Raw genomic sequence first — 27,935 nt, 5'->3', positions numbered from 1 at the left:
CTGTGCAAAATGTCAGCTCGATTGGATCACAGGAAGTGGGTTAAAAAACAACCGAAAGATTTGCACGGTCGTAAGCGCGCAAGTGAACTTAATGTAAAGGATTTTAAAAAATCAATCCTTTCAAGATTGGAGGACGCTACGACCCAAGTCTCAGGTAATTTAGTTTATTTCGTTTTTGGATAACTTCCAAGCCATCAGCAGTACTTGCATTGTCCATTTTATGCAACCATATTAATACTGGCCCGTCAAATACAGAAACAATTAGAGGAAAGATCAGAGTTCAATATTGCCATATTAAGGAACGATTGTGCTTTTCGTTTAAGACCATACTGTATTACAACACTTTGATGGCGAGTTTCCTGCCTGGATTCCTCTTCGGCTGGCGAGCCAGGAATAAACACCTTTGTGAGGTCACCCACATCCAACATCAGAAACAATTCCCGTGTGCCATCCACACCTAACCAACCCTGCTGCTTACAACTATGCACTAATTCGGAAAACACATTTGATTTTTTAAATGTAATGTTTATTAGTTATCTAAATTACGGAATGTAATGCAATATACTATACATGACCCAGAACAAAACTGGTGCAATGCATCCGTCCATGAATATACAGCAGAATGAGGTGAACACCAATTCTTCTACCAGCTAAACATAACACGCACGAATACCAATTGCCAACAAAACACAAGTACCAACAACAGCAATGTTGGGAACTCTTTTATTGCCTCTTGCACTATACAAGATCTTTTGACAAAGCAAGCGACAACAAGTAGACGATGCCAAGAAGTGTTGCTGTGGGTGGCTGAACGGAGAGAGATGCTGTTGCAGCAGCAGCAGGCCGTTTAGCTGGCCACCTGCTTGGCAGCCAACCGCTTGTCCCTCTCCTCGGCAATCGTCAGACGGATGCCCTTGCCACGTGGCAGAGACACCCACGGCTTCTGGCCCTGATCACCGAATAGGCGCGGTGGGGTGGGCAATAAGGAGCATAGTCAACATTGTATATTAGAAGTGTGTTGTCAATATAACATGTAAACCAACAGTATTTCAACAAGCCGAGACCAAGGTCAAAACCTGGACCAGTTTTGTTCGCATGCTTAATCAATTGCTGTATGATATTGTTATTAAGAGAAAGGAGTTATGGTTATATCTGCTTAGTTAACAGATTTGTGTTTATGGGAGGTATTGCTTTCCAAGTGCAGGCATTACAAGGTCTGAATCAATTCATATTTCTCTATTAAAGTATGATGTGTATGGAATAATGGTCACAGGATAAAACTAAGGTTTTTAAGGATGAAAACTTTTTTAAACTCTAAATACATACAAAAAGTTGATTGGCAGTCCAGCTTATTAGTAAAGCCTTGATTACACGACTGATACTGCTAAAGTTAAGTTTAAGTAAAACACAGTGGAATTTATCTTTCTAATGGACCTCAGCCCCATATCCGCAGTGTCATCCAAAAAGTCACCAATTAAAAAATATCATCATCGGTCCATAACAACTAAATTCCATTGATGTATATTTATGCTTCAAGTGTAAAGCACATCCACCCCCCCGTTTTCCCACATGGCAATGCGCATGACAAATAACACTCGAGACCATGTTTAATAACGGCGAACAAATCGTCATCTGGGCTTGGGAGTGCACCAAGACCGACTTCTCTGCGTGCCTCACCTTGCCGATGACGAAGATGTTTCCCAGGCGGGTGGCGAACGTGTTCCCGTTCGCGTCCTTGACGTGCACCACATCGAACGAACCCAAGTGGCGCTCGCGGTTGGTGATCACGCCAATACGCCCCAAGTTGGCGCCGCCGGTCACCATGCATAGGTTTCCTGCAGGTGCACGTAAAACGTAAGTGGAAAATGAACTGAAACGTCAAAGGAACCCAAACCCCCACCAAACTAAACTTAATTAATTCGACATAATGAATTCAATGTAATTGTTTTTTGTTTTGCTTTATGGTGATTCAGTCTTATTTCTGCCAGACCTCAGCCCCATATCCGCAGTGTCATCCAAACAGTCACCGACAAAAAGATATCATCATCAGTCCGAGCAGAATACGGCCACCAGATACTCATCGTATACATGCCAAACAAGTAGAGACCCATGAAATATCAAGAACAATTCTGTGATAGCGAATGACGCATTTATTTAGAATAAAAATTAGATGCAACTGCAAAGTCATATTCTATACACATACCTAGGCTCTTGACTATGAGTCAGATTATTTAATGAGGTAATAGAATTTAATGTTTGACAAGTGTTATTGTCGAGATTTCACTTACGCCCATGTAGACGTCAGAAAGACTATTATTTTAAGCCTCTTGGATTGTGTTAAAAAAAGTCTTGCGCTTTTTCATTACAGATTATATTTTGAAAAGTGAATCTTACCACAATTGTTTCTTCCAAGTTAATATTGGGACTGATACAGATTTTTTTTGCAGCTTAACAGGCCGACCACTTGTATTTCCTCTATCCAATGTTCAACCACCATACTGGTTAAAACATGTATCTTTCAAACGTTCCTCACACTGCTTAACTTTGTATTTCCCAAAGTTCCAGCAGCCTTGTTCAATTCAATAAATGCATTTACTCGTAAATATTACTACACCTTCATTAATAGCGTCATTCGCTGCTGGTAGCTTGGTGTTTTGGGCCTGTGCTCAGTAACCGCGCTGAGTTTTACCGGTGTCAAACTTGATGAAGTCAGTGATTTTGCCAGTCTCCAAGTCGAGCTGGATGGTGTCGTTGACCTTGATGAGGGGATCAGGGTAGCGGATGGTGCGAGCGTCGTGCGTCACCAGGAAGGGGATCCCCTTGGTTCCCACGCGAACCTTCTTCACTTTGCACAACTTGTACTGCACAGAGCCACCACAAACAACGCGTTAAAAACAGTTCTCACACAAAAAATATATGCAGAAACCTACCACTCTAAACTACCACATTATAACAGACAAAAAACACACCATATTCTCGTCATTGCAAGGGGCTCCAAAAAGTTAGATGCACCAGACAAATCCGGTCACAAAGAGTTACAAGATGCGTACCCAACTTTTGCTTCAAAACACAAGGTAAACAACGGACTGTAAACCATAGATTACGGTAAGAGGCTGATGTATTGAATGCCACATCAATGAAGCATAGAGCAGATGCATAAATGTCATTGCCTGAAGGACCAATGATGTGTGTAATAAAGTAACATTTGGGTCCGTCAGTTGAAAGGTCTTCTTGGACGAATGCTCTTCCCTTAATCCATGGATGGATTTTGAGTTCTGGAGGTTGAGCAATTCAAATCTGTTCAAAACTTTGCCTTCTTAAATTAATACTACCCAAGAGCATTGATCCACATGGACTTATGGCTGATGAAATGTTATTTTATCTGTCGGTAAAAAGTGCTTCACAAATGATTATTTTAATAGCCCGCAATCCAAGATGAGGTCATAAAGTGTGCATATAATTCTCACGTGAAACATCAGCTTATCTGCACACATGCGTATCGTATAAAAAATGTCGTATAAAGTACGTGCCCAATTACGTGCGCTAATAATTATAATCAAGCTTCAAAAGCTCATCAGCAATATACTGATAACTTAGTGCGTTCTATAGAGGGGATGCGTAGCCACCGCAGATACAAATCTGATTGGTTAAAGTCCCCTCACATTGCTGTAGCATGTAGTTGGAGAGCAGTAGTCACTCAAAAAGGCTACAGCCCTTGGTTTCCATGCAGAATTATGGTATTCCCAGTTCTATTGCTGTCCCACCATCCAACACAGCTGCTTCCAACAAAAATGTACTTTATATGACGAGATCTCTACAGCCTAATCACCATCAGCCGTGCTCAACCTAATTCTAGATGAAGGCCGACCTATGTCAATGTCATCTTCTACGCAGTCAAACACCCACCTAGCATCTGCACACAAGCAAATTCCATCCATTGGCTGCTACGCCTTATTAATTCATCTATTTAGAGCAGAAAAAATAACAAAGCCAACTATGTTCCACGCACATGTGTACGACACAATGGGTGGGGGCCGAGTGATGCAATGCCCACCTTGGCCTCCTCTGCTGTGATTCTGTGAACGGCGAAGCGGCCCTTCGTGTCGTAGATCAGGCGGAAGTGCTCTCCGGTCTTCTCGATGGTGATCACGTCTGTTACGAGTCACGGACAAAACAAAATAAGTTATATTTAAAAAAACTTTTTTTTAATCACACTCGTAATGGCAGAACTCCACGACTCCAGGAAGTGGCCCCAAAGCTTGCCACAACGTAAGGGGCTGTGGTCATTTACAGCCAACGTCAGTTGAGTGTGGACAATTAGACCCAAGCCAAAACACAACATATTAATAATAATGTTAAAAAATATATAATTTATATTTTTAATGATAGAATATAGTATTGTCATCAGTATGACATAAGTATACAAAGATTGCAGTCGATACCACATTGGGAAGTGGGTTAAAATTGAGTTACAAGATAAAATTGAGTTACAAGTTAATAAAAAGAGTGTAAAAATCAACAGAATTTAGAGTTACAGTAGAAGCTACAACGCACCCCCTGTGAGGAACGGTGGGTGAGCGTATATCCGAAGTGAGCTTGTATTCGATGTTACCCTCCGTCTTCCACCCCATAAGTGTAATGTAACGATGCAATTCCTCTGTGTTTATAAGCAGTTTAAGCTGAAAGAGGATACGTGAGGATCCATAGCCTTCACAAACCATCCAACTAGTCTGTTATACCAAGCCATGAATTTTACAGCAGTAATAAACTGTAGAGCTTTAATCTCTAATTCTCTTTCCAGAAACGAACTTCAAGACGACAGCTGAGAATGTAGTTGAACGTAAAGTTGCCACCAAAGCCACATGAATAAAGACAAGCGGCGACCGTCGTATCAACACGTTGCTATAGGCACCTTATTGACCGCACAAGGCACAAGAACAGCTCAAACGCGGGCTCTATTAGGGCCAGGGTAATGCACATTATGGCATTTTGTATTTCAATTCGTGCATTGTCTTGTGTATTTACACACTCAAATGGTTTGCATACAAAACTGTTCTTTCTAAAATGGAAAAAGAACAATAGTCCAATGTGATTTCCAAGTATGTGCTATCACACATGGGTTCAGCTACAGAAACATTGCTACCTTGTATAACAATTACTTTGTGCATACAGGTTTTTTTTGGGTTCGATTACTTTGTGATTGCAATTCGTTACAAATTACAATTGCAATTGACACCAAATTTGCCACACGATTACAAACATTATAACCACTCCCCTTGCGTGTTGGTTAAGACTTGAATAAATTAACGTTAGCTATACCAATGCCCCCTTCTAAAAATCAGTGTGGAGGACCCCATGAAAATCCTCCAGTCTATAGCCAAACACCCCCAGGTGACCATGTCAAGGCTGGGGGGGGGATTGGCGCTGCGTACCCATGAATCCAGCCGGGTAGGTGCTGTCCGTGCGCACCTTGCCGTCCACCTTGATGAAGCGCTGCATGCAGATCTTCTTCACTTCGTCGCCCGTGAGTGCATACTTGAGGCGGTTGCGCAGGAAGATGATGAGCGGCAGGCACTCACGCAGCTTGTGGGGGCCCGTCGACGGTCGTGGTGCCTGCCCGTGCACACGCAGCGTTAAGACTTCTCATTTGCCTCCATTGTAGACATTAGAGAGCCGGGACCATCAGATTCCAGAATCTATTTACTCTACCTGATTAGCGGTTCTATTATTCAAACTACAGGGACAAGACGATAGAAAAATAGCCTTGCCTCTGTGCCCATGATACCAATTTATAAAATACGTTTAAACACAACAGATGATTCTTTTAAAATGAATGGAATATCGGGATCATGCACAATCTTAAAGGTCTCGTGTAAAACTATTTAACTGTAAACATTTTTTTTTATTTTACCAGGTAAGGCCCACTGAGCTACTCTGTATATCTTCTCAGAAGCGACCTGGCCACAAATGATAGCTTAACGAAGCGGCTTATCACGTGGGAATCTGGAGCGGCGAAATTCTCTAAACGCTTCCACCAAATTCAGTTTTCGTCCGCTTCGCGAGTGAATGTAGTTCACCGTAAAGTTGCCACCAAAGCCACGGACTGCAGGCAGGCGGCGACCGTCGTGTCAACACTTTGCTGTTGGCACCTTATTGACCACTATTTGGCACAGAAGCAGCCAAATGCGGCTTCGAGAGGGCCGTACTTGTTAGAGATGAATAAAGTATTCAGGCAATATCGGCAACACGAAAGTTTAACGGCTGCCCAAACGTTCTAATCGTTTTTTGCAGTTGTCATACAGTGAGTATAAGTTAAACTCACACCATCTAAACTGTATTCACTTTCTGGTTAAGGCAATCCCACTGTTAATTAATCAACTTTCTTTGCGTCAACTTCGTTGGCAACCTTTCGGCTCAAAAATGTCCAGATACTCTGGTGTCGTCTCTCACATCCTGAGGTCATTACAATGTAACCAACTAAACATGGCATTACAGAACTACCCCCCCCTATCGAAACGAGCGTCACGACTAAATGTACTTTTAATCATGTAGGCGATTGTTCATGCTTTGTTAGGACCATGTGCGTGGCTGTTGGTGGTGGTCGTGATGCAGGCGCTTACGAACACGCCCGTGAGCTTGTCCAGCATCCAATGCTTGGGCGCTGCCAAGCGCTTCAGGTGCTTCTTCGGTCCTCGGGCCTAGCCAGACGATGAACAACACAAGACAACATTAATCCACTCGAAAAGTCAATTTGATCAATAATAGTCGGGCGGGAGCCGGCCTAAGTTGTGTCGACGACTACCAGCGTTTTCAGCAGCGGGCAGTGCATTAACATACACACTTGCAATACATTCTCTCACGTCTTCATCCAACCTACACTGAGCAACGTGGTTGATAATTATGGTCAATTAACCCTGACCAGTCGCGCACGGTTCAATTAAGAGGCCTTCATCCAGCAGTGAATTGACCAAAGGGCTGGGGGACATTTAGATGCAGTTCCTATGGCTGGTTGCATAGAACACTTAACGATTAAAAATTATCCTTTACAATGACTTGGGTAAACGAAACTTTTCATGCAGTTATTTTTTGGCATCTAGCATTGAACCACTTTAAAACTTTAATTTACCCAACTTTTCCACGAAAAGCAGCATGATATACATAAAGAGGAATAAACTAACGCGAAGCAATACATATAAATGACCATTAGATTTAGTTATAATCTATTTAAAACCTTACAGTGGCCAATTCGCGCTGGACGACTTCAGGGACACCATTTTATGAAAATAAAAAAAATTATAAAGTTACAAAATTTACTTGGAATGAAATAGGCTACGGGCCTACGTTACAAAGCCACTTAAAGACATTTCGTAACGCAACTTAACCAACACGCGTATACAAGGCACTTGTTCGCTTATACAGTATTTATAAGACAAGCGTATTTTAAAAGCGAAGTTACATTTTAACAGCCCTAGTTCTTAACTAACGCGATTTGTACCTATTAATGTAATGAGCAACGTGGTCTTACGAACAATCTCAAGTGAAGCCCGCCCGACTAGGCCGCGATTCTCTTACTCTTTAATACCGAACCAACCACCGACAAAATTACGAAACTTATCTAGGTACAGATAATTTGAACACATCAGCATCTTAAACAAGACATTGTAAGCTCGTTAGTTTCATTCATAACGTGAGAGTCATTTTTTTAACCACTGCCACCACCCTTCCCCGGCATTAGCTGCCGGACAACTCAAAATATCTATCGAAATATATCCGATAACGAAACAAATAGTAGCACGGGCGCGCGCGCGGCAACTCAACGGAGCTCACGGAAACATTTGTGGCGAGATTAGCGAAGCGAAAGGCGAGGATTGAGTCGGATTGCGAAGCCGACGATGGGAGACCGGCGCGCAGCGCGACCCACCATCTTGCGAGGCGAAGAGGGAAAGGACAAACTCTCCCACAATGCCGCGCGACGTCACGTGAGCCCTCCTCGTGGCCACGCCTCCGTCGACTTCATTCAAAGCATTTCATTCGTCAGTCGGAATTCACGCGTTTCATTCGTCAGTCGAATTAATTAATTTCATTCATTAGTTCAGTTCATTCATACTCTTAATTCTTTCGGTAAAGTCACGTAGGTAAAAAATGAAATTTAAAATAATAAAATAAAACAATGAAAATCACGACGTTTCGGAGGCAACACAAGTCTCGTCATTAGGTGGGACCGTCACAGCCAGATTAGCTGCATCAAGTCACGAAAGCTTCAAATCTAGAATTATAATTCATTCATTTAATTCGTCAGTCGAATTTCTTAATTTCATTCGCCAGTCGAATTAATTAATTTAAATCATTAGTATAATTAATTGATTTAATGCGTCAGCCGAATTAATACATTTCATTCATTAGTCTAATTCATTCATTTCATTCGTCAGTTGAATTCAATTAACAATTTAATTCGCCAGTCGAATTTCTTAATTTCATTCGCCAGTCGAATGAATTCCATTCATTAGTCTAATTCATTCATTTCACTCGCCAGTCGAATTAATTCATTCATTCGCCAGTCGAATTAATTCATTCATTCGCCAGTCGAATTCAACCAACAATTTCTTAATTTCATTCGCCAGTCGAATTAATTAATTTCATTCATTAGTCTAATTCATTCTTCTAATTCGTCATCCGATTTAATTAATTGCATTCATTAGTCAAATTCATTAATTTAATTCGTCAGTTGAATTCACTTGATGCAGCAAATCTGGCTGTGACGGTCCCACCTGATGACGGAGACTTGTGTTGCCTCCGAAACGTCGTGAGTTTATTATTTTATTTTTATTAATTTTAATTTAACTTTTTTACCTACGTGACTTTACCGAAAGAACTAAGAGTATGAATTATTCTTTGGTTCTTTCGGTAAAGTCACGTATAAAGATAAAATAATAAATTAAATAATAGCATACGACGTTTCGATTGCAACACAAGCAATCATCATCAGGTATAAATGAACTAGCAACAAAAAATCTAAGCAGAAAACTATAGACAGACATATAAGCAGACACAGGTACCTGTGTTACTCTCTCTATGTATCTTGGTGATATCTGTCTGCTTATATGTCTGTCTATAGTTTTCTGCTTAGATTTTTTGTTGCTATTTCATTTATACCTGATGATGATTGCTTGTGTTGCAATCGAAACGTCGTATGCTATTATTTAATTTATTATTTTATCTCTATACGTGACTTTACCGACAGAACCAAAGAATAATTCCTGCAGTCACGAAAGCTCCAAAATTAAGATTAAGAGTATGAATCCTTGCAGTCACGAAAGCTTCAAATCTACAATCGTCGCAAAAGCCTGACCCCGCCCCCCCCCCAGCTGCGTGACGTCATTTATGGCCGGCCCCATACCCCGCCTGTCTCGCTAGAGGGCGGTGGCGAGGCGCACGAAGACGACGCAGGGAGCGAGGGAGGGAGGGAGCGCCACGGCGCAGTCCGCCCCCGGGGCGAGTTGTCTTCACACAGAGCAGCTCGTGACGGTCAACAACACCCGGAACGACTTCTTCCCACATCGACGAGTCCGTGTGTTGTGTAGTGGTGGTGTGGTGGTGGTGTGGTCTAGTGTGTAGTGTGTGGTCTAGTGTGTAGTGTCTAGTGTTGTGTTGTGTAGTGTGTTATGTGGTGTAGTGTGTAGTGTGTGGTCTAGTGTGTAGTGTTGTGTAGTGTAGTGTGTGGTGTAGTGGTGGTGTAGTGTGTGGTGTAGTGTAGTGTGTGGTGTAGTGTAGTGTGTGGTGTAGTGGTGGTGTATTGCCTAGTGTGTGGTGTGCGGTGTGTAGTGGTGGTGTGTCTAGTGTGTGGTGTAGTGGTGGTGTAGCGTGTGGCGTGGTGTAGTGGTGGTGTAGCGTGTGGCGTAGTGTAGTGGTGGTCTGGTGTAGTGTGTGGTGTAGTGGTGGTGTAGTGGTGGTGTAGTGTGTGGTATAGTGTGTAGTGTAGTGTGTGGTGTAGTGTCTAGTGTGTAGTGTGTGGTGTAGTCTGTTGTGTAGTTTGTAGTGTAGTGTATAGTGTAGTGTGTGGTGTGTGCGAGGTGGAGGTGGTAAACACGACGGCGAGACAATAACAACGGCGATCTGCAAGAAGTTGTCCAGGGCCATTTTTTGGTGAATTCGTGAGAATCCCGAGAGAGAGAGAGGGGACCCCCCCCCCCCACCCCGGGGTGAGATTACTAGGATCGGAGTGATGTTCAAGTCTCTGGGAAGCTGGTTCGGCGGCGGGCACAGTCCAGACGGACACGGGGAGAGGGGAGAGGACGATGAGAAGGTGGTGGAGGAGAAGGGGCAGGAAGGTGATCGGCAAGAGAAGCAGCAGGAGAAGCAGGAAGAGGAGGAGCTGGATGTGACGGGGCAGGCTGGCGTGTTTGGCAGTGAGTGGTTATCCGACTGTCGTCGGTCACACACACAGACAGACATCGACACACACACAGACACAGACGTAGACACACACAGACGTCGATACACACACACAGACGTGGGCACACACAGACGTGGGCACACACACACAGACGTGGTCACACACACACAGACGTGGTCACACACACACAGACGTGGTCACACACACACAGACGTGGTCACACACACACAGACGTGGTCACACACACACAGACGTGGTCACACACACACAGACGTGGTCACACACACACAGACGTGGTCACACACACACAGACGTGGTCACACACACACACAGACGTGGTCACACACACACAGACGTGGTCACACACACACAGACGTGGTCACACACACACAGACGTGGTCACACACACACAGACGTGGTCACACACACACAGATGTAGACACACACACACAGACGTGGTCACATACACACAGACACGTGGTCACACACACACACAGACACGTGGACACACACACAGATGTAGACACAGACACACGTGGTCACACACACACACAGACACGTGGTCACACACACACAGACGTGGCGGTGTTTACGTCAGCACGTCACGGTTGCTTGTGTGTCATCTGTATATTGTACCAGTGCGGCTACTGTGTCAACCCAACTACTTTGGATGAGTCGGGGCCGTTGCGGGTACAGTAGTTGCCTTGGCTATTCTGACCATACTTCACCACGCTGGTCCATTGCCGGTTTGGTGAAGCCAATGGTGCAATGGAGGGTACGGTACAACTATCGATTTTGGCTTTACCGCTGCCCTCTGCTGCTCACCCACAGCAGCCTATAGCACCTACCCAGTCCCCCCAAACTTTGTGTATTAGCTAAACCTATTGAGAGAGAGAAATAAGTAATATTTAAAAAAAACTTTTTTTTAAACACGCTTTAATGCCATGTGCCCTACTAGTAATGGCAGAACTCCAGGAAGTGGCCCCAAAGATTGCCACAACGTAAGGTGCCGTGGTGATTTACAGGCAAAGTGAGTTGAGCGTGGACAATTAGACCCAAGCCGAAACATACCACATAAAAATGAATGTTTAAAAATATGTTTTTTTTGGTAGAATATGGTATTGTCATCAGTATGACGTAAGTATACCAAGTGTGCAGTCGATACCACATTGGGAAGTGGGTTAAAATCGAGTTACAAGATTTGAGAATACGACAACAACAACAACAACAGAGTGAGTGAGTTCATAGAAAGCTTGTAAAATGATCGTTTACAATTTTATTTTTATTTTTGTGATAGAATATAGTATTGTCATCATTATTACATAAGTATATCAAGTTTGCAGTCGATACCATATTGGGAAGTGGGTTAAAATTGAGTTACAAGATTTGAAGATACGACAACAACAACAGACAGAGTTCATAGAAAGCGTGTAAAAAGATCGTTTAAATTATTTTATTTTTTATGATAGTATATGGTATTGTCATCAGTATGACATAAGTATACCAAGTTTGCAGTCTATACCACATTCGGAAGTGGGTTAAAATTGAGTTACAAGATTTAAGGATACGACAACAACAACAGAGTGAGTTAAATAAAAGCGTGTACTAATTTAAAAAATGTGACTTTAAACTTGTGAATGAGTTTTGGTGACGTCGCTATTCAACTTTATTTCATTTGACCAGGTAAGGCCACACTGAGCAATGCTAAATGTACAATTTAATCTCAACCTTCTTGATACATATTGAAAACGGTTTCATAATAGGCACTATCTTTAGATATGTAATATGAGAGATATTTGTTTTGTGTCGTGTTGAGTGGTCCCTCTTAGCTCCGTGGTTGTGAATGTTTGGTTAAAAGATTTGGCAACCTTCATATAAGTAACTTTTTTTTACAGAACTGTGTGCGAATCATCATGGACCGCTTAAACTCCCAACCTATTATTTTAATTCCAAAGTCTCCGAGCTTAAATATATCCAGAAGGCCTCTCGGCCAGAACGTGGGTATCTGCCATTCCTCACGGTGACAGTGATGAAGCCTGATTATGAATGATTGATTGTCATGTTGTATTATGCATAAGGCGACACACTCGCTCACAGCCAGCAACTTGATGCCATAGAATCGGGTGTCGCCTGCAACACCCGTGCGATCTGGCAGAAGGAAGAAAGCAATGGCATGAAATGCATTGGCCGTAATATTTTTTAAACAAACTCCACACAATCGTGAATGACACCGCCTCAAAACTGATGATAATATATGGCAGGCGAAGTTTATGGCAATGGCTCTTCACAGCATACAGAGGCCACAGAGGCAGAATGTGTCCATGTGTATTTTAGTGTATTTCCCTCCCGACAGTTTGGCCCAGGTTAGTATTAGCCTGTATCCTTGGGGAAATTGATAATACTTGTATCCTTGGGGAAATTGATAATACTTAAGCTCCTGAAATCAGGAAGTCCAGGGAATAACAATAGTAATATTTGGATTCTATACCGCGTCATTCATGCAAATGGAAACCCAAAATTCTGAATACAGTACGCTTACTAATTTTACTTGGTAAAATATCTCCACATATTCATGTGGAAACGACCCTTGGCCTGGTGGCAGGACTACATTGGCCATGCTACCGTATTCTCTGGATTATAAGATGCGCCGGGCATTTAAGATGCACCCCAAACGTGTAGCCCCATGCCTCTTAATAAAGTTTAAAACAATCTGGTCACACACAAAATCGTACCAAAAATGTTGGTTTGAAATTACACAACATAAAATTCCATCTTGTAATCAGGAGAAATAAAGTATGTAGTACTTAAACGTATCCCGTTTCATTTCGTAAGGGGGTAACACTTGGATTAAAACCCAACAACGATGGCTGACGATTGCTGAATGTAATAGCAACCATCTGCGTGGGATGGCCACTTAAAGTCTTTCACGTGGCACAATTTTCCATTGGCTCAACGTGCTTTTGCGCATTGCAAAACACAGAGTTAGACTTCTAGTGAAAGTTATCTTTTATATTTATCTGAACTAGACATGGAGTTTGACGTGGTTATACTTATTTGACGTGACAGCATTTGGCCATACATCCAACATGATTTTATGTAAACAGTAATTTGCAAATGGGTCTACAGTGTAGGCTACGTGTTATCGTGAGGCTGAGCTCTTCCAATGATTGCATTTTCATGGGCTCTTTCAATTGGAGTGTTTTTTTTCTACGAGTAATCCGTTTAACACTTAGGCTTTTGCGACCAATATTATTCAAACGTTTTTGGGTTAGATCGCGTTATTTATAAATGTGTAGTAACCCTCCACCACCCGACACGGCCAATCAGTAAAAAAGTGTCACGTTGACAAAAGACAAATAGTTCACTGCTTTAGCCCACCGGTGTGTTGAAGCGTGAAACCACAACATTACAATTCTTGAGTACGACGCTTCGCTGGTAATTGCATCCAGCATCATCGGGAAATTCGCCATTCTGGCGACGTTTTGCTGGTAATTGCATTCTGGCGAATTGCCCGATGATGCTGGATGCAATTACCAGCGAAACGCCGTACTCAAAAATTGTAAATGTTGTGGTTTCACTCTTCAACACACCAGTGGGCTAAAGTAGTGAACTATTTGTCTTTTGTCAACGTGACACTTCTTTGCTGATTGGCTGTGTCGGGTGGTGGAGGGTTACGATACATTTATAAATAACGCGATCTAACCCAAAAACTTTTATTATGAGTAATCCGTTGTCGACAAAGACAATGGAATGATGGCTGAAAAGTCTGCAGGGAAACATGCAGGAGACATGCTGGGAATTCTAATGAATGACAGAAAGAGGAGCTCAAGGAATAGAGAACATAGGCAGGTTAGAGAGATATTATTTTGACTTCGGAAATGTACGTGGCCTTGGGTAGGACACGTCGCTCGAAAAGGTGGTGGCAGTTGGTCGAGACTAACGATGGAGTGGCAGCCAAAGGAGGGAAACTGGACGGAGAGGACGTCCACTGTGGATATGGTGCAGTCGACTCGGTTCACGCGCAAATGCGAGATGGATTGTCGCAATGCAGGACCGGCATTGATGGCAACGCCTTGGGTAGGCCTTAGAATGAAAACCCATTTCTTTATAACTGCTTTTAATGTTTAGTTTGTTGTACTTCCCCCGCACTTCCGATTAGTACAGTTGGTGCCAAAGAGGTTCAACATACGTACGTACATACAGGCCTTCATCCAGCAGTGTATTTATCACGGCTGATGATGACGATGATGTTGCCTCCACCGCTTTGTACAGACTACCTCTACAACGTGGCGGTATCTGCCACCAAGAAGGTGTCTGAGTCGGTGTTGGAGACGGCACAGACGCTGCGAAAGACGGTGGAGGAGGGGAAACTGGACGTGATCCTGGACAAGGTAGGGCCCACATTGGAGTCCGTATGGGACACACGTGGTGGTCATGAACTGATCTTTAAACAGGGATCTATTCATATTATTTAGTACGGTTATTTGAAATTAAGTTAACCAAGTTGTGTTAATGGTGCCGTGTCATGGGACAAAGAATCCAATTGGATTCTTCCCAGAGCAGTGCAAGCCTCCGTGTTAGAGTGTGGACCATGTAGGTGAATATCATAAAACCTTTATTATGAAGGATATCACAAAGCCTGCTACCTCTGAGATATCTTCAAATGACCTGGTCCTCACAATAGAGAGAAACACTTTAACACCTTCCCTGCCACGTATAACAAACTAATATTTTATAATCTCAGAGTTGGACTTCAACCAAATTATGTTAATTTTGTGCAGATTTTGATGGCTGGGCTGAGATCATCCACTCGCAAGCTTTGAGAATCCGACTTAATCACAGGCAGCTGCCTGGATTAAAATCCAGGATCTGAGCGATGTGAGCTGCTCGGCGCTTAGCCTTCCGATTCACCTGGCCACCTCCAGTGATAAAAGATTAATAATCATGTCAACGTCAGTCGGGCCAGCTGTCGTGACATCGCTGTGGTGTCACTCCCGTACATTTAGTGCAACCGTAGCTGGAGGGCCACGTGGCTTAAGTGTGTAGTTAAAAAAAAACAAGGGGCGAGTGATCACACGTAATCCATCCCTGGGTGTTATTTAATTACTTGCACAAGATTAAATTCGTTTGCTTCACTTCCGGGATTAAAAATGGCGCTCACAGTGTAGCCTGTAATTTCTCATCACAGAGTCACCTTAAAGTGTGAAATAATCTGAAGTTAAACATGGTAATAGTGTTTACAATTTTATACAACTTGAAAGCTGTATTCGTTTTTTTTTAAGATGATGATCGAGACGTTACCACGGCCAAAACCGTTGATGGCACAGAGGCCTACGACAAATCTGTCTGTGTTCTATTTTACCACTGCTGCACTGGCTATATCAAAGTTTTTCTTATTTTGTACAAATATTTAAACGGTGCTGTGAGATGATGATTTTTTTTAATTGACCGTACCCACCCATTCTTGCAATAAAACAGGTGTTTAGATATTCAAACACCCAATAGATGCCTATTGCAAGGCATCATGTCTGCACTAACCGCACATACTTGGCAAAACATGTAAAAAACATACTTTGATAATATATGCATTGCCTTTGAACATTGCATATGATGCAGACTTGATGGCTTGCAATAGGTATAATATTTTGTGTTTGAACATCTTACCACCTGTTTTATTGCCAGCAAGGGTAAAGCCTATTCTGATGTTTTCATCATCTTGATACTGGCAGAAAGGTCCCATAGTGCTGTGAGATGTGAGAAAAGAAACGCTTCAGCAACAGCAACCAGCCTAAATCTCATTGCTCGTGTATTCGTCGGCTTTAGGGCATTCTCGGGGAATTCAACAAGGAGCAAGAGAAGTTTAAGCAGGAGAATCTTAAAAAGAGATCCGGTAAGAGTATGAACTTACAGCGTATTGTTTTTGCGTCCAATGCTATGATTCGTAATTTTTATTTGGGTTAGGCTACTGAATGACCTGGCAAAATTTGTGTTGTAAAACCCTTCAACACCTTAAATTGTCATGCGTACAAGCGTTTAACAGGCCGGTGAGCTGAAACAGCACTTGGTCGCGTTGTTAGACGCTTGTGCACTGCGTACCAATTTAATTTGTTTGGCTACGTCGGATGGTTGAGGATTCTACGACTCAAATTTGGATCGAACATTAAGTGGCCTAACCCAAAAATGCATTATGAATCAGATAAGAGTCTTATCACAGTTTATTCCATATTTTAAATGTGCACACTCGATTTAATCGTAAACATTTTTTTTTACAACTTAATCTCCATTTCATGTCGGTATTTTATTTGTGTCATATATAATTGTAAAGTTATTGTCTGTGGCAGATGTTGAAAAAAGAGATATTCTCAATGGGCTCTCATCTCATAATAAACAAAGGATTTTAAGTTAAGGGTAAAACTGTAGGATTGAGTGGATTTCTTGTATAATTGATGTAAAGAATAAAATTAGAAATTGTTTTAAGGTGAAGGCGCAGCCCTGCAATTGCCTTGCTCACACCACTGCTAGTGAACTCCAGAGGGTATTACGTCTACTCTTCCACATTGGCCAGATGTATTGTGTGAAATGGTTATACCCACACTTTACCACACCACACGCAAGTTAGTTCAACGCAAATGGGCCAGACAACTGCAAACCTGCAGGATTATATTTCCCGGTGTCACCGCACCGTCATGAATCTGCGTCACCGCGAACGCCGTGTGTGTGACAGATGTGGCGGTGCCTCCGTGGGTTGGCTGTCACGACGAGGACACGGTCCGCCAGCAGATCCTGGCCCTCTCCGCGGTGAGATGCAACCTGTCCGTTGGCATTGCCACTGCGAGCGGGTACCCGCTAGGTGACCCTGACGCCTGCTGTATATTTGGTGTTTGCGTGCCTCTTTTTCTCTGTGGTTGCGTGAATTTTTCTCCGGGTTATTCAGTTTTTCCCCTCCGCATTTAGAAGCACACGTTTCTAGTATTTGGCTGCTCTACATTTCCATGTGATAGGCCACTTGGTTGAGCTATCATTTGTGGCCAGGTCGCTTCTGAAAAAGAGCTATGTAGCTCAGTGGGCATTACCTGGTCAAATAAAATAAATAAAAAGGTGGCACGTGACGGGTAGCCACAGCCATCGTGAGAGGCATACTGGATGTATGTTTAACTTTTTTTTTACTACAATGTACGTAGCCCACCGTGCTAATCGGAGGAGCGGATGAGGATGCCACGGATGCAGAAATATTCTCTGCGTCGCCAACCAGGCTGAGATTTAGTTCCATTAAATTCATCCCTTTTTATATATGAGGCAAGGATACATCGATTAATATTGATCCTAATATATGTGTTAAATAACAAAACACGTATATAAACTTAATTCGGCCAGGTGGCTTAGCAACAGAGCGAGCATCTCGCAATGTTGCGAGCTCAAATCCTGGTTTGGTAAATGCAATAAGATGAGTACTGCTTTGTATGTAGAACTTGCTTTGCACCATATATAGCAGTGCTAATCGTAGGTGTGCGGAAAGACAACAAAGTAAACAGAAAAAGCAATGCTAAAGAAATGTGTTTTCAATCTAGATGTTAAAGTGCATCGCTCCAGTGGCTTCTTAATATTGGAAGGAAGAGCGTTTCAGATGGCCGCAGAAGCTCATCTGAAGGCGCGATGCGGTGACCGGTCTCGTTCCACGGCTAGCCAAAAGCCACTGCTTTGCGGTGACGTCAACGGCGGTTGTCCCATGGATAAACTCGACCCCTACCATAGGAATGTGGAATTTCCACCACTGACCCAGGGCTGTAACTAGATGAGCAGCGCCCCAATGCTCATGTCGGTATAAAATGTATTTGCAACAATTGTTTACTTGCTTCCCTGGATGAGAAGTCCCTTCAGAACGAAACCTCCGCACGTGGTCAATAACACTGCCATAGGGTGGGAAAATTATATCAGAGGCAACGTTTCAGTCAATGGCCCTTATTCATAGCAGAGATATTTGAACAAGGTCCACTGCCTGAAAACGTCACCTATTATATTCCTGAGGCCAGGCCGATCCGGCGCATGACGTCGGGTCCACATCGTCCCATCAGTGGTCTGTACAAATCCGAGCTAGAAAAATTCCTCCCCTGCTTCGACAGCGTTACCAATCATCACGCAGGCTTGCTTCGGGAGGTCCGGAGCCCAAGTTCTGGGCTTTTTTTTCTTTTCTGCCATGAAATATTTAGTCCTATTTTTCTTGCGTTGTTGTGGAAAATATTCCTTCCGCTTCGGTGCAGTGTTATTGACCAATGTGCTGAGTTTTTCTTCACTTACAATGAACGAGCGGACGGTTGAACTGTGTGCGTGTGTGACCAATTGACGATGACGATGATGATGATGACGATGATGATGATGACGATGATGACGATGATGATGACGACGATGACGATGGTGACGAAGATCGTAACGGTGTTTTCTAACATCGCGTGGTGTTCATCAGGAGCGACGGAACTTCCTGCGAGACCCGCCGGATGGTGTGCAGTTCCACTTCGACTTCGACGAGACCTTCCCCGTCGCCACGGTGATGCTGGAGGAGGACGAGCTGCTCAAGCAGATGCGCTTCGACCTTGTGCCAAAACTGTGAGGGTCCTGCGGCACTGGCGTTCTAAAAGATAAAGATCCCCCGTATAGCCTTAACAGACTATTGGGGCAAGTGCTGTTCGCAAACACCTATGAAGGCTGGCACGGCACACGAGGGGATGGGTGGCCAGCACCACGCCCGGCCGCCTTTGTCTCCCCAGTAGCGATGTTTACACACCGCACCAGGTACTCATTTGAGGCTGAGTCGACCGAGGAGATGCCCAGTACCGGTTCAGATAATCGCCACTGGTATTGGTGGCCGTGAGCGGGAATCGAACTCGGGTCGCCGGGTTCGTAGCGCAGCGCGCTAACCACTGCACTACCGCTCCCCACCGGCATTCACACACACGCGGCGTGTGCCGCTCGTGGTGTCCACTAGAGGTGCCACATATGCCACCGTGCCAGGGCTTAATTTCTGTGTCGTTGGTAGATTGGTGTAGGCCATAGAGGCAGGACATTTTTTGAGAGAGATGAAGGTAACGGAGGAGCCATAAAATTGCGCTGCTGGCGAAAGGATCAGTGGTGAAAGGATCAGCAGTGGACTTGCAATCCACAAGTCGCAAGTTCATTCTCCCCGCACAACAGTAGAAACAATGGTGCAGGTTTCTTAAATCTTCGCCCCCCCCCCCCACGACCTCCTCTGTCCACTCAGCAGTAAAAGAAAAATGGGTGAACCACAGTTATTCACTAAGCAGGTCAGGTGTGGTGGGGTAAAGTGTGGGTACTTCCACCTCTTCTAAATCGATCGGCCAGTGTGGACGAGTCGCTCAAATACCCACGAAAGCTCTCTAAAGCTTGCTCTTGTAGAGGCCTCGGTAGTGGTGCGAGTGGGCAGTGGTAGGGTAGCACCTTTGCCTTTATCACCGATTTGGGATCGTTAAATCTTGATTTAAAGCTTTCGTGACTGCAGGGATTCATATTCTTGGTTCTTTCGATAAAGTCACGTACAAGGGAAACGATAAAATACTAAAAATATAAAATAATGTGGTTGCGGTCGTTGATTGGAAGCGTGCAATCCCTTACCCACAGGGTGAAAGAAGACCGGTTCTGGAAGAACTACTTTTACCGCGTGTCGCTAGTGAAGCAGTCGTCCCAGCTGACAGCATTGGCCGCTTCACCTCAGTCGTCTTCCTCCACGGCTTGCGAGCAGCTGGAGATGCGGGCAGGAGAGAGCAGGGACGCTGCGTGGACACACGACTCCACAGGTAGGGCCCCACTGCTTTCACGAGTGTTTGTCAAAAGAAAGCCTGTCTTGGCCATTCCCTCTGCAGTTTGGTTCAGAGCATTAGCAATACTTTTTTGAGTTGTTGCAGTAAATCGTTTGTACTGTTGGTGTTGGTGCCAAGGCTATAACAAAGGTTCTGTGTTTCACAGACAACTGCAGTAGTTTCACAGTAATGGGCAATGTTGCTTTAGGTCATTCGCAAGTAATTTGAAAATGAGAAAAAATTGGATCGTGACGCTGGCATACATGGCATCCACTTTTTTCAAATAATGTCAAAGTATCTTTGAGGCTCACTGCGAATCAGGGCGGCCGATCAGCTCAAACCACGAACCTCTGCAAAGAGCGTCAAAAGACACACCCTCTCGGCCGTGTCACGGAACAAAACAACAACAGCCGCCGCCATTAGCCACTAAGTGGCGGTGACGTGACCACAGCGCTTATGTCAAGCTCATTAAGGCCACGTGATGTGTCGAAGGCCCGCTGACAGGTCATGGGACAGACCCAGGTGTTATGGGGTAACTGCATGAGATGATTGACAGATGCAAAATAGTAACAAAACACACATGCAGAGAGTTGATTTATTGTGTCTAAATGACTCAATTACTGATTTTGATTTGCTGTTTTAGACTCCACCAAACCAAGGACGCCACCGCTGTCGATAACGAAACAGGCGACTGGACCAGAGGTATGGTGCCCTGATCTGAACAAAAATACGATTCTCACAACCCACCACACTCGGCAAAATATTTACTAAAAACACAACAGGGATTCTTAAGAGTAATAATACACAAATAAGGTGATTTACAGACAGAAAAGGGATGTTTGCGACCACACTCGCGCAACACTCTGAAGACTACGGGGAGCCAACGTACGAGCATCACCCAGAAAGGTGCCCAAATAATTGAACGTATATCGCGCCACGCTGCCACGCAGCGTTATTAACGAACGCGTTGAGTTTTTCTCAGACACTCAGTTGGTTGCTGTGCCCGTGCTGCCTCTCCTTTGCCCCGGCAAGGGAGAGGAGGAGGAAATGTCGATGAGCCCGAACCCGGAGGAGTTCGCCAGCGAGGCGTTCAGTGACCCGGGCGGCACGCGTCTGTGCGCCGACGAGCTGCAGAAGGCCATGCGGGAGCTGGGCATGGGCAAGGAGTCGGAGAGCGCGCCGGCGCCGGCGGTCACGGCGGCGGCAACAGGAGGAGGAGACGCGGCGCAGAGAACAGCAGGAGGTGGTGCCGGGGCAGCGGAATCGGCAACGCATGACGGGAAGCCTCGGCATAATTACAACACCGCGGGCCCTGTCGCTAAAACGATTATATGAGAGCGAGGTGTAAATGACGGAAGTGCTCTAATCGTAGAGTCCGGGCTGTACGGATATAAACGAGACTACGTTGCTACCAGCATCGTGGCCGTACGTATAGAACGTCCATGAAGGACGTCGGTGTTGTCTCATATGGTTACTTATTTCGCCCAGCACCAGCACCGTCTCCCCAGCGGCAGTGTGTAAACATCGCTGCTGGGGAGACAAAGGCTGCTGGGCGTGGTGCTGGCCACCCACCACCTCGTGTGCCGTACCGGCCTTCATAGGTGCTTGCTAACAGCACTTGCCCCAATAGTCTGTTCAGGCTATACGGGGGATCTTTTGTCTTGTGGAGCATCGGGTCGTACAGCTGTTCGGCGTTAACGAAGCTGATGACCGAAGCCGATCCTGACCGCTGCTGTGATAGAAGAGCGCTGCTGTGATAGAAGAGCGATCCTGGCATTGGCTGCATGGATGATCAGGATTAGCGTCATTTGAATATCGATGTCACGCAAGGCGTTGAAATTGTTCAAAATGCCCAGCTCCAGTTTTAATGTTGGAATGTATTAACAGGGTTGCGTGAAGGCGTATAACGGCTCACATTTTACCTCGTGCAGTTAACCTTTCCAGATTTTCTATTTTGCTTTTGATAGTTGTGTTTCGTTAAATGTCTTCCTAGGGATTATAACGATTATTTAATTGTATGCACATGAAACAACTTATCTGGAAAACGTGATCTGGCACTTACAGGCCAATTGAGGTTCAACATCGCTTGACCTCCCATAAACGTTCCACGTTCTTACTTTTGCAGATGCCGAGTGGGAGGAGAAGATTCAACAGGAGATTCAGGACTACAACATCGAGGAGGATGAAGACAAGGGATCTTGGGAGGACGAGATAGAGGAGATGCTGCAAGCGGAAAACTGATGTTGTGGCCGCAGCAAAAAAAACGAACGGACATTTTTCACAGTGCCATTCGGCCATTTCCTAGCTGATGATGCAGGTGGCTCCCACCCACCAACTTGTGTCACATGTTATCGACAGATGTTTGCGCTCGTTGCGTCACCTTCCGGCATCCCTTTTCAAGGAATATAATTTGCGCTGTATTATACGCAAGTTGTTTAACTGTAATCATGTTGGCAATGTACACACCGTAATTTTTAGTACAAACGTACGGGTTGAAATGATTTGACGCCCCTTTTTTTGGTAACGAAGCAATGCAATACAATTAATAGTGCAAAGCCCTTTTGTCAACCCACCACTGGATGGAGGCCTTCCCATGCCGTGTTGGTCATGGTGTTCTTTGACCATACCTCACCACGCTGGTCAGTGCGGGTTTGTGAAGGGCACGCCCAGGAACGGTTCGATGCCCACTGCCAATGTTAGCCGTGGCCCGGGATTCAAACTCAGGGAGCTGGGTTCATAGCGCAGTGCTCTAACCATGCCACTGCTCCACGCCGCAAAACAATTACACAATACTATTTGTATAAGCATCTCTGAAATGTGCATGACTTTTCCATCTCTCGCTGGCAGACACTGAAATCCAAATTTAAGCATGCATTTATTACTCTGCACTACAACAGGTCTGCAAACATCATTCGCATCTCATGTAAATATTGTTTCAGGCCTAAATAAACAGTTGAAACGCAAGGACTCGTGACAGGTGTTTGGAGCCAGTGTTGCGTGGAGGCAGGTTTCTAGAACGGAGTTGCGCTTAGTGACGCAGTTGTGCACGTTCAAGCCATAAGGCACGGATGGTACCATTCATTCCCGGTTGTCTCATCCGTACTTTGTTCAACAACCTCACTGTAAATCACAACACTACTCTGCTTCTCCGCTCGCGGTGCTCCACTTTGTAAATCCCTCCAACCGCCTATTTTCCGAAGTTCTCACAACCTTCATTTCAATGAATGGGTTAATTATCTGCAACAACTTTTAAAGAACCAAGCTGGCCGCTTGGCTCTTTAGGCCTGTGTTCACCAACCGCTTGGTAAACATGAAACGTTGGGCAACGTTGGTCCAAAGTTCCATGTTTATAAAAAAAAAAAGCCTCGGCAAAGTTTTTTTTTATCCTTGGAGCATTGCATCGCGGCAGTGAAGCGAGGTTCAAGAATGTTTGGCTCCGAGTGGTCTCCATCTGTATGGCCCTCCAGATGACAAGCGCTTGGGCAACGGTTCCAATTTGAGAAGTAATGAAGTGTGTCCTGATATGGTTCAAGCATAGACATGCCGTCTCCTATGCTGCGTTGGGCAGTCAGGCCCTCGTGTGCATTGGTGGGAGAAGTGTTGTCTTCACAACGCAATGATGCCTCGTTACTTTTCAGTCCCCCAACATTCTGTCGCCCCCCACCCACAGCTAAGACCAGGCCCATCCCAACCCCCCCCCCCTATCACTCTTGTTTTGCCTGTCATCAAAACTACACCATCACTTACATAACCTAAATCTTAATTTCAAATAATTATCCTGTGTACAATTGTATAATTGCTCTTCTTGGTTCTTTCGGTAAAGTCACGTAGAAGGGAAGTAATAAAATAATAAAAATAAAACAGTGAGAATTGTTTTATTATGTTTTATTTTTTTTATTTTATTACTTCCCTTCTACGTGACTTTACCGAAAGAACCAAGAAGATGAATCCCTGCAGTCACGAAAGCTTTAAATCGAAATGTATCATTGCTGTAAAGCGCCTTGGTTAAGGCGTTATATAAATTTAGATCCTGGAATTAAAACTCAACTCTCTGGGAATGACTACGGTAATCTTCCTCGTTTGAAGGAGCATCTTTACGCAGCACCTATATGTACGGTGGTTTGAAAGGCTGATCCTAAACAGGTTACGATGAAGGGGAACGCTGCTCTATATGGGTGCACGTCACATATTCGACTGGCGTATATTTATCTCGGCCAAGTAACCACGCACACCAAGTGCAGTATTGGTGCACGGTGGTGTAACTCACGACTACAGATGTTCACACATGTGACCTTTTCACATAACTGCACGTTGTCCCCAACGAAATGGAGAGTGACATTGTCCTGTATAGTCAACGGTTACCAATAATTATAACCATCAGCTGGTATCCTTTAATCACTCTTTAAAATGAAATCTCGCAATGTTTGCTACGAGTTACACATACGGATTCATAGTTTATGGGGGGGAACATTGTGGTGCGTAGGTGGTGTCTATAGTGGCATAGCTGTTGAGTGCACAGGAAAGGAAATGCCTATCACACGATGCCACTACTGGGCCTTTTCAGTTCTGTGTTGTATAAATGTTATGCATTCTTAATGTGCGCTTTACATCCTTAATAATGTACTTGAACATTAAGTGGTACTGTAAATGCAAAATAAACTCCACATTAAATTTGACGGCACCAACAGAGTTTTGAGTTGTGACATTACCAGTTGCTTTGCTCTAAGAGTGTAGTAAGCCAGTCTGTGTAACAATGTTATGGCCGCATCGGATGATATCGTGAATACAAGTAATACGTTAATGTTTAGGTGGCATATTTCATGCAAATTGTTTGAAGAATTTGTAACTCGCGTAAGGCAGTCCTCGATTTACGAATACCCGACTTACGAATACCCGCACTTACGAACCAGCTTCCATGAAATGTGTTTTTTTAAACACTGACTTAAAACGCGAACTCTCACTTGCAAATTGAACCGCGGCAACACATTTTGTTCAGCTCCGCGAGATGTAATGAGTCAGCCTCGTGCTGGGAGTGTGTGTCTGGGTATTTAAATCAGATTACTGTGACGACTTACGAACGGGTCTTAGGAACGAGTTGTGTTCGTAAGTGAAGGACTGCTCTGAAAGTTAGAATCATAGAGGCACGGGAAACCACCGACAAGCGGGAAGAGGCAATCCAAATCTCACGCCAACAATTTCCAAATTCTGTGGTCCTCTGTGAGGATGTTTGGCCAACTCCATGTATGGGTGACTTAAAGCTTTCGTGACTGCAGGAATTAATATTCTTTGGGGTATCCATGTATGGATGTTTACAGAGCTCCCTCTAGTGGAGGCCCTTCATCTCGCCACCCAGAAGTAGAATTGGATACACCACCAGCAGCTAGACAGTCCGGTGTTTTCTTTACTCATTTTCAGCGGGGAGGCACTTTCACCGATAAGATATCATCAGTGTGAGGGCTGCCACGCATGTGAAACCATTGGGGGGTTTGACTGCAGCACGGTGATGATGATGGGAGGGGGTGTTTTCACACGTATTGTCGGGGGCCCTTGAGGCCGAGCAACGACGGACCACACGAGCTCGTCCTATCGGCAGGTCACATGTAGCGGTGTAAAGCGCGGCTCCTCCCGCCTCTTCCAGAACCGTTCGGCTCAGAGTGAACGAGTAACCCAAATACGATCTTCGAGTGAGTGGGCTCCCTTCTCGCGGACGAGGGCCAACGTCGTAGCGACGGGGAGGGCTACCTGCCACCAACTATCTGAGATCCATCGGAGAGCTCTCAACCCCCCCAACACCCCCCCCAACACCCCCCCGCCGCCACCCCCCCGCCGCCACCACCCCGCCGCCACCACCCCCCCCGCCACCCCCCCCACCACCATCCCCCCCCGCCACCACCACCACCACCCCCGCCACCACCACCACCCCCCCCGCCACCACCACCACCCCCGCCACCACCACCCCCCCCCGCCACCACCACCCCCCCCCCGCCACCACCACCCCCCCCCCGCCACCACCACCCCCCCCCGCCACCACCACCACCACCACCCCCCCCCGCCACCACCACCACCCCCCCCGCCACCACCACCACCACCACCACCCCCCGCCACCACCACCACCACCACCCCCCCGCCACCAACACCGCCACCACCATAACCACCACCATCACCACCCACATGTGTTTCCATTGAAACCTAAGAATCGCGAGGCACACGGGGTGTGACGTCAGCCTCCCAGAGACCTCGGCGAGGCTGAGCGTCGGGGCCCGGTGTGGGAGGATGGAAAACCCGGGCGGGCGACAGCGGAACGGAACGGAGTGCGCTCGTTCGGTTTCAAGAGGAAATATAAAAATCGAAACTTCGTGAGTTTTTTCTTCTTGGTTGTGGCCGAAACGTCGTGAGAATTGTTTTATTATGTTTTATTTTTTATTATTTTATTACTTCCCTTCTACGTGACTTTACCGAAAGAACCAAGAAGATGAATCCCTGCAGTCACGAAAGCTTTAAATCGAAATTTCGTGAGTTTTTGTTTTTTCATATTTTTAATTTTAAAATGTTCTTCTTCTATTTTTTATCTACGTGACTTTACCGAAAGAACCAAATAATATAAATATAGAAGCGTTCAGAAGGTTGGGATTGGGTTTTTTGTTTTGTTTCACGTTGCTCAATTGCGTGAAAAAATATTTTTTTCTAAAATAAATGTCAACGAAATGACAGCCTTTAAAAAAAAACAAGACAATTTAGGTGAACTTTTAAGTGTGCCGAGATACGCCACTATGTTAACTTTGTGATCACGCCATATACAATTTGTTTCCATCTCTATGGGTTTACTAAATGGCCCATAATGTGGGTTATTTGGCTACAATGCCACGGTGTAGTTACTAAATCGCTAGTCGATAACATCTCTATGGGTACTCTTTGGTTCTTTCGGTAAAGTCACGTAGGTATCAAAATAAAATAAATCACGACGTTTCGGGCGCAACACAAGCGTCCATCATCAGGTGGGAAAGCGTGGTCAGACTGTTTTAAAAGGTTTGAAAGAACCAAAGAGTTTGGATTCCTGCAGGCACGAAAGCTTCAAGATCTCTATGGGTCTCGATGGTTTTTACTCGACGGTTTGGGGTTGAATGTCCACCAAATAGCAGACACCCACGGCTGATAATAGTTATTATGGTGTTGAATTACGACTCAATGTGCAATTTTATTGAGGGACTGCGCGTGTTGTCTTGGTGTGGTCTGAGATTGTTCATTTGCTACATGGCCCAAGCTCGCATTTAGTGTCGTAAAATCGTACTTATCAGAGGTGTGGACTCGAGTCATGTGACTTGGACTCGAGTCAGACTCGAGTCATGAATTTGATGACTTGCGACTCGACTTGGACTTGCATAACAATGACTTTGTCCCACCTATGAGATGTGGACTCGAGTCATGTGACTTGGACTCGAGTCAGACTCGAGTCATGAATTTGATGACTTGCGACTCGACTTGGACTTGCATAACAATGACTTTGTCCCACCTCTGGTACTTATAGACTGTACTTTGTTTTCATTCATTTATTTTTAGTGACTTCCTTAGTGTGTCTATGTTGTACTGCGATCTCTGTTGTTGTTGCTGCATTGTCCCTGTAACTCGCCAATCCCCCCACCCTCTTACTGGACATCTGTGAACAAAAAAAGAGATTTATCTTATCGGATTCCTGCTCCACCTCCAGTCCAAATAAACAAATCCACTTGATTCTA

At 44.8% G+C, this 27,935-nt stretch overlaps 2 protein-coding genes and 2 non-coding genes across 5 annotated transcripts; 1 reads left to right on the top strand and 3 right to left on the bottom strand.

Annotated features, from left to right (window-relative positions):
* Positions 1–709: 709 nt before the first annotated feature.
* Positions 710–8,009, bottom strand: RPS4X (ribosomal protein S4 X-linked). Its single transcript, XM_078616392.1, has 7 exons — positions 7,922–8,009; positions 6,621–6,698; positions 5,433–5,613; positions 4,055–4,152; positions 2,690–2,861; positions 1,678–1,835; positions 710–949 (listed from the first exon to the last, which is right to left on the bottom strand). The coding sequence occupies exons 1-7, from the start codon at positions 7,922–7,924 to the stop codon at positions 848–850; spliced, it is 792 nt and encodes a 263-aa protein (XP_078472518.1). The 5' UTR covers positions 7,925–8,009; the 3' UTR covers positions 710–847.
* Positions 4,827–4,958, bottom strand: LOC144734303 (small nucleolar RNA SNORA16B/SNORA16A family). The gene has a single exon (XR_013588502.1). It is a non-coding gene; the product is annotated as a small nucleolar RNA SNORA16B/SNORA16A family (small nucleolar RNA).
* Positions 6,065–6,206, bottom strand: LOC144734302 (small nucleolar RNA SNORA16B/SNORA16A family). Its single transcript, XR_013588501.1, has one exon. It is a non-coding gene; the product is annotated as a small nucleolar RNA SNORA16B/SNORA16A family (small nucleolar RNA).
* Positions 8,010–9,445: 1,436 nt separating the features above from the next.
* SYAP1 (synapse associated protein 1) lies at positions 9,446–24,883 on the top strand. 2 transcript variants are annotated; one of them, XM_078616391.1, is made up of 9 exons: positions 9,446–10,406; positions 14,666–14,784; positions 16,217–16,283; positions 17,118–17,191; positions 18,855–18,994; positions 20,024–20,199; positions 20,846–20,904; positions 21,337–21,445; positions 22,328–24,883. In XM_078616391.1, exons 1-9 carry the CDS (start codon positions 10,223–10,225, stop codon positions 22,441–22,443), a joined length of 1,044 nt encoding a protein of 347 aa, XP_078472517.1. In that variant the 5' UTR covers positions 9,446–10,222; the 3' UTR covers positions 22,444–24,883. The 2 variants fall into 2 exon arrangements, with proteins under 2 accessions (XP_078472517.1, XP_078472516.1); XM_078616390.1 differs by having other exon boundaries at positions 21,235–21,445.
* The last annotated feature ends 3,052 nt before the right edge of the window (positions 24,884–27,935 follow it).

This window comes from Lampetra planeri, chromosome 50 (assembly GCF_965212315.1).
Source record: "Lampetra planeri chromosome 50, kcLamPlan1.2.h2, whole genome shotgun sequence".
In the NCBI taxonomy this organism is placed as follows: domain Eukaryota; kingdom Metazoa; phylum Chordata; class Hyperoartia; order Petromyzontiformes; family Petromyzontidae; genus Lampetra; species Lampetra planeri.
Note: the sequence above shows the minus strand (reverse complement) of the source record. Positions and strands in the feature narration are given on the sequence as shown.